General features: G+C 37.2%; 2 protein-coding genes across 2 annotated transcripts; both read left to right on the top strand.

Annotated features, from left to right (window-relative positions):
- Positions 1–1,126: 1,126 nt before the first annotated feature.
- On the top strand, positions 1,127–3,317 carry LOC111903544 (probable glucan endo-1,3-beta-glucosidase A6). Its single transcript, XM_023899321.3, has 3 exons — positions 1,127–1,392; positions 1,472–2,773; positions 3,084–3,317. Exons 1-3 carry the CDS (start codon positions 1,323–1,325, stop codon positions 3,119–3,121), a joined length of 1,410 nt encoding a protein of 469 aa, XP_023755089.1. The 5' UTR covers positions 1,127–1,322; the 3' UTR covers positions 3,122–3,317.
- A 412-nt stretch (positions 3,318–3,729) lies between these two features.
- LOC111903545 (uncharacterized) lies at positions 3,730–6,111 on the top strand. The gene is made up of 2 exons (XM_023899322.3): positions 3,730–5,529; positions 5,794–6,111. Exon 1 carries the CDS (start codon positions 4,532–4,534, stop codon positions 5,447–5,449), a length of 918 nt encoding a protein of 305 aa, XP_023755090.1. The 5' UTR covers positions 3,730–4,531; the 3' UTR covers positions 5,450–5,529; positions 5,794–6,111.

Consider the following 6,111-nt stretch of genomic DNA (forward strand, 5'->3'; position numbering starts at 1 on the left):
ACTAAGTTTGTTGAATTGCATCCTAGATATCATAGGTGTTTGCCATGAACGTCATTGTATCGCTTATCTCAGGGACCGTAGAACTCCATAACCACACCATGATCATGGAATCTTCTTCATCTCATGCTTCAAACTTGGGGTATTCTCGCTTTGGTCCTCTCCCAGTAAGATAACTGATTTTTCCCTTCTCTTTCAAGATGGTTCAAATCAGTTCGTTTGAGATAGTTTTTTCCATCCAATCGGTATGATGCATGGATGTGTTGTAAATCTCCTGGTTGAGAAACATGGGTTGTAGATTGAGCCTCAGATTCTGACTTGGTTCATGTCATTCTTTTGGTACTAGGTTATAGATTGTTGGCGATAAAGGCCAAATGATCAAAGAGTAGAGGCAATGAAGGCCCAAAAAAAGGAGCGAAGGCTAAAGAGGTTTCCCAAGCTTCGGTTGCTCTGATACCATAACCGATTTAGGGTTTTTCTATATATTGATTGAGAAGTGTACACAATAAATACACAAAGCAAATCAAGAAAAGGAAACTATTCTAATGAATCCTTTGATATTAGGGATTACCTACAATGAAGGTTATAATTAGCTATCATTTTTCCTACAATAAATCTACGCTAATAAATAAATGTTTTTTTTTTGTTACTTGTCATACTTTCATTCAATTTGTCAAATGTCATTTTATGGTTATTTTTAATTAATTTTTATTCCACATGTCATTTTATGGTTTTTATGTTTTATTAATTCCACATAATATTTAAATACAATAATAAATGCATATTAATTTTCTTAATGAACTTTCCTTTTAATTTTAGAATTATTAAATTAAAGCTTCATTAATTTTCATTATTTATTTATCTAAATTATTTGTTTAATTTTAGAGAAAAAACACTTTAATTTTTATAATTTAATATTTTCTTATTTTTCTTATAAACTTAAACTTGTTAAATGTTTAGAATTTTATATTTAATTTTTTTTAAATAACCCATATCATACATTTTTCCCATGGCAGACATTCTAAATAAAATGTTTATATTTCACAAAAATATGGTGACAAAATACATCATGTATCATAACTTTTCATTCATGACCTCAGACTTTACCATAAGATTCTGATTCTTCTCCATCTTTATTCAAACCCACTTTAAGAATTCCACCAACACACTTTTACATGTCTTCACCTTCACAATTACCCAAATCCAAAACCCTATTCATTCATTCGTCCAACGGTATAATTAATCCTCTTTATCCTTATTTAATTCCCCATCTGCTTCCTCTTCTTATGTGATTCATTCATTCCATTTTTGTGAACCTTTCAACAATGGTCCATACCCAGAAAATGGGTTTAATTTGGTTCATACCCATTCTCTATCTCCTATTTTCTCCATCTAGTAAGTTTTCAGCTGATCTGGGATCATGACTGTATTTTTGTTTGAGTCGTTTGATTTTGATTGTTTCTGTGATGAACAGGTGCAGAGATTGCAGCTAAACCAGGGGTAAACTATGGGCAACTCGGAAACAACCTCCCTCATCCGAAGAAATCCGTCGAGCTCATCAAATCCCTAAAAGCCGGCCGTGTTAAGATCTACGATGCAAACCCGAAAATCCTTAAGGCACTTGCGAACACCAATATCCAAGTATCGATAATGGTGCCAAATGAAATCATCACAGCTATGGCGCCTAACCAATCACTAGCAGACGAATGGGTCAGGTCCAATGTCGTCCCCTTTTACCCGAAGACCATGATCCGTTACCTTCTCGTCGGCAACGAGATCCTCTCGCAGCCCGATAATGTCACCTGGTTCAATCTAGTTCCGGCGATGCGACGGATCCGGAAGTCATTAGTTTTCTACAAACTCAAAAAAATCAAAGTCGGTACACCTCTGGCCATGGACTGTTTAGAAGCTTCGTTCCCGCCGTCCAGTGGGAAATTCCGGTCAAGTGTATCGGAGTCTGTTATAAAGCCATTGTTACAGTTCATCCACCGGACTAAATCATTTTTCTTCATCGACGTTTACACTTATTTTGCGTGGGTACCCGACCCGGTCAACATTAAGCTCGATTATGCTCTGCTTCAACCGAATGTTTCAACCTACACAGATCCTGTTACCGGGTTGATGTACACTAATTTGTTGGAGCAGATGCTTGATGCTCTTTACTTCGCCATGAAAGACGCCGGGTACCCGGATATCAGATTATTCATCGCGGAAACAGGATGGCCAAACGGCGGCGATATTGACCAAATCGGTGCAAATATCTACAACGCCGCCATCTACAACCGGAATGTAATCAAGAGATTCACCGAGAAACCACCGAGAGGTACGCCGTTGAAACCCTTTGTCGTCTTGCCGTCGTTTATATTCGCTTTATACAACGAGAATCAGAAAACGGGTGCTGGTACTGAACGGCATTTCGGGTTATTATACCCGAACGGAACGAATATTTACGAGATTGATTTGTCGGGTAAGACGGCGTTGTCGGAGTTCAAGAAGCCGTTGCCGGTGCCAACGAATAATGAGCCGTTTAAGGGAAAGATTTGGTGCGTGGCGGCGCGTGGCGCTAACACAACAGCGCTCGCCGGAGCTCTATCATTCGCGTGTGGACAGGGTAACAGTACTTGTGACCCGATCCAACGTGGTGGGAAATGCTTCAAACCCGATTCGCTGACGTGGCATGCGAGCTATGCATTTAGCTCTTATTGGGCCCAGTTCAAAAAATCTGGTGGATCTTGTTACTTTAATGGGCTTGCGACCCAAACAGCCAAAAATCCAAGTAAATATCTATATTACCAATTTACCCTTCCACATCTTTATAAATTGTTATACATTTATTTTACCAACATATTAAACATATTTTAACCATTTAATATAATAAACGTACTATTTTTTATATCACTTTATGCAAAACCCGGTAAAATGGTACAATAATTATGTGTAATACTTTTGTAGTATCGTTATGCTATAACAAGTATATGCGATACACATTTTTTAATATATTTTCTATAATTATAGTTCGTTAAAATTAAATAATTTAGTGATATAATTTTTATGGCATAACTTATAAAGTGTTTAATATTTTGCAGGTTTTGGATCATGCAAGTTCCCTAGCGTGACTTTATGAGTTTTTTTGGAAAGCGAAAATTAACAAAAGTGTTTTTTTGGTTAGTTTGTGTTGTATCATTGTATGTTTTTTTGGATTGCGGAACATTAATCTATTGTCCTAAAATTAGTCAGTTTTCACATTCGTCTTTTCTTTAAAGCTTGACTGTCTTGTAAGTCTTTTCTTGTATTAATATATGATGTTGTATATTGATGCACATGCAAACCTCCACTAAGACCATAGTAACTAAGACATGTTTGCCACGGAGCAAACCTCCACTAAGACCATAGTAACTAAGACATGTTTGCCACGGAGCTTATGACACTATTGACAAGTTTTTAGTTTTTGACAAAACGCTCTTGTTTAAACATAAATCTTTGTTTGGTGATATGAACTTTTAACGTTTAGTTTAAACAAAATGTTCCAAATCTAAAAGCTACTTAATGTTTATTAAACGTTATTTAATGTAGTGTTTAGAGATGCACAAAACTTGAATCCGATATAGTTTCGCTTACGTCATCAAAAATCCGATCTGGTCAAAATCCGATTCAGTTCCAACCAAAATCCAAATCCGATTCTAATCCGATTTGAAACCGGTTTAAACCGATTTTAGTGGGTTTTAAGCGGATTTTGGGGCGGATTTGGATCCGGTTTTTAGCGAATCCGGTTTACGATCCGTTATCAAATCCGATTTGAAATATAGGATTACAATCCGATTGAAAATCCGGTTCTGGATTGGATCTGATTTTGAATAGTGAAACCGGTTTTTGTGCGCATCTCTAGTAGTGTTTAACAAAACGCTACTGAAATCAATTTTCATAATTGCCCTTAAAATATATTTATATATTTATTTATTTTGAAACGATTATCATTTTATGTAATTTTACATATTTCAAAATATTCCAACATGTTTTGCCAAATATTCATATAAAGTTATTGTTAGAGTGTCTATTGTATTATGTTTATATTGTTCAGCCCATTTGTATTTTGTATTAGCCTAGCCAATTTGTATCTATTTGTACGTGTATATATTTTGATATCAAGAACATGTTTTGGTTATAGGAAAATACTCTGTTATCATGGTATTAGAGCTGTAGAATCTCTTCCTTTTTTACCTCCTTCTTTCTCTCTAACCCTAAAGGTCTCTAACTTTCTCTTCTTCCTCTCGTCTGCCTCTTGACTTCTAATCTCAGATTCCTTCTTCTTTCTGTGTGCATCATGACTGGAGGAGAAGTTCCCACCAAAGAACTCTGCATTCACGTCAATCACAGAAAAACCATATGGTATTGCTAATATACGTTCATCCATCCCCATCATTATTGATCTTGATAGAATGAACTATGACTCTTGGAGAGAGCTTTTTGAACTCATTGCTATGGCTTTGGTGTTGCTCATCATCTTAAAGAACCAAAAAACCCAGCTTCTTCCGACATGGACGAATGGCAGCGCATCGATAATATAGTCAAAATGTGGATATATGGTACTCTCTCACCCTCTCTCCTTCAGCTGTCTTCTAAACGGAAACCTAATACCCTTGCACTATGGTGCTATCTCGAATCTCTCTTCCGAGCCAACAAAGATTCGAAAGCTATGCAACTCGACACTGAGTTACGCAATATATCCATGGGCAATTTATTTGTTACTGAGTATTGCACAAAGATCCAAACCCTTGCTGATCTTCTTGAAAATCTCGATGCTGAAGTTCCTAAAAAGAACATTGTGATTTATATAATAAATGGTTTATCTCCTAAATATGATCATGTTGTAAGTATGATTAGACATCAGAAACCACTGCCATCATTTTCCGATACTCGTTCCATCTTACAAGTTGAAGAACAATGCATTCAGTTAAATCAAAATCGCAATCCGGGTGACTCATCTTCACCCACCGTTCTTCACGCCGGATCTCCTTCGGGTCCGCCCTATTTTTCTCGCAACAACAATATTGGAGGACGTGGAGCTCATGGTGGCAGAGGTAATCGAGGAGGAAGAAACGGCGGAAAGGGCGGTCGCCATGGAGGTTCTGGTCCGCCTCAAAACATACCTGCTCGATGGGGATTTGGGTGGTATCCGCTCCTAGTCATCACTGGATCGCTTTTATCCTCTCAACATGCCGGCCTACTCCCCCTTCCTATCCAACATCGACCAACTACTCAGCAGCCCACCTGGCCCAATAACTCTCAACAACAACAATACTATCAATCTAGGTTATCCCATAACTCGCCACAGCAGGCCTTCACTACCTCGATTCAACAACAATCTCAGCCTACTCCTCCTTGGACATGGTTCGGCCCACCTACTACTCCCCAACAACAAAGTCAACCAACTTCTCTCCCAGAATTTTTTTAGTTCAATGTCATTAAATGACCCAAGCAATAACGGTTGGTATATGGATACGGGGGCCACGAGTCATCTTTACTCAGAAGCAGGTATTCTCATGTTTCTTGTTCTTCTGTTTTAGTCGGTGATGGATCTAAAACTGTTGTAAGTAATATGGGTGATACCGATCTTTCTTTTTCTAATCCTTATCACTCACTTTCTCTTAAAAATGTTCTCATCACTCCAAATATCATCAAAAATCTCATTTCTGTTCGTAGTTTTACTAAAGATAATTCGTGTAGCGTTGAATTTGTTCCATTTGGTTTTTTTGTGATGGATCTTCAGACCAAACAAATCCTTCTTTAATGTGACAGCTCTGGTGATCTATATCCTGTTACAACCTCAACAACTCAAGCATGGCTTTCTCTCAGTCCAACTCTTTGGCATCAACGTCTTGGTTATCCCGGTCGTCCCATTTTACAACATTTAGTTTCTCGTAATTTGCTTCCATGTAAAAACTCTAAAAGTTTGCACTTATGTCATGTGTGTCAACTTGGAAAACACACCAAGTTACCTTTCTATTTGTCTGATTCTGTTTCTAATGCTCCTTTTGAATTAATTCATTCTAATGTTTGAATATCTCCACTTACAAGTACTAGTGGAATAAAATACTATGTTATTTTTATTGACAA

The sequence above is a fragment of the Lactuca sativa genome, chromosome 5 (assembly GCF_002870075.4).
Source record: "Lactuca sativa cultivar Salinas chromosome 5, Lsat_Salinas_v11, whole genome shotgun sequence".
NCBI lineage: Eukaryota > Viridiplantae > Streptophyta > Magnoliopsida > Asterales > Asteraceae > Lactuca > Lactuca sativa.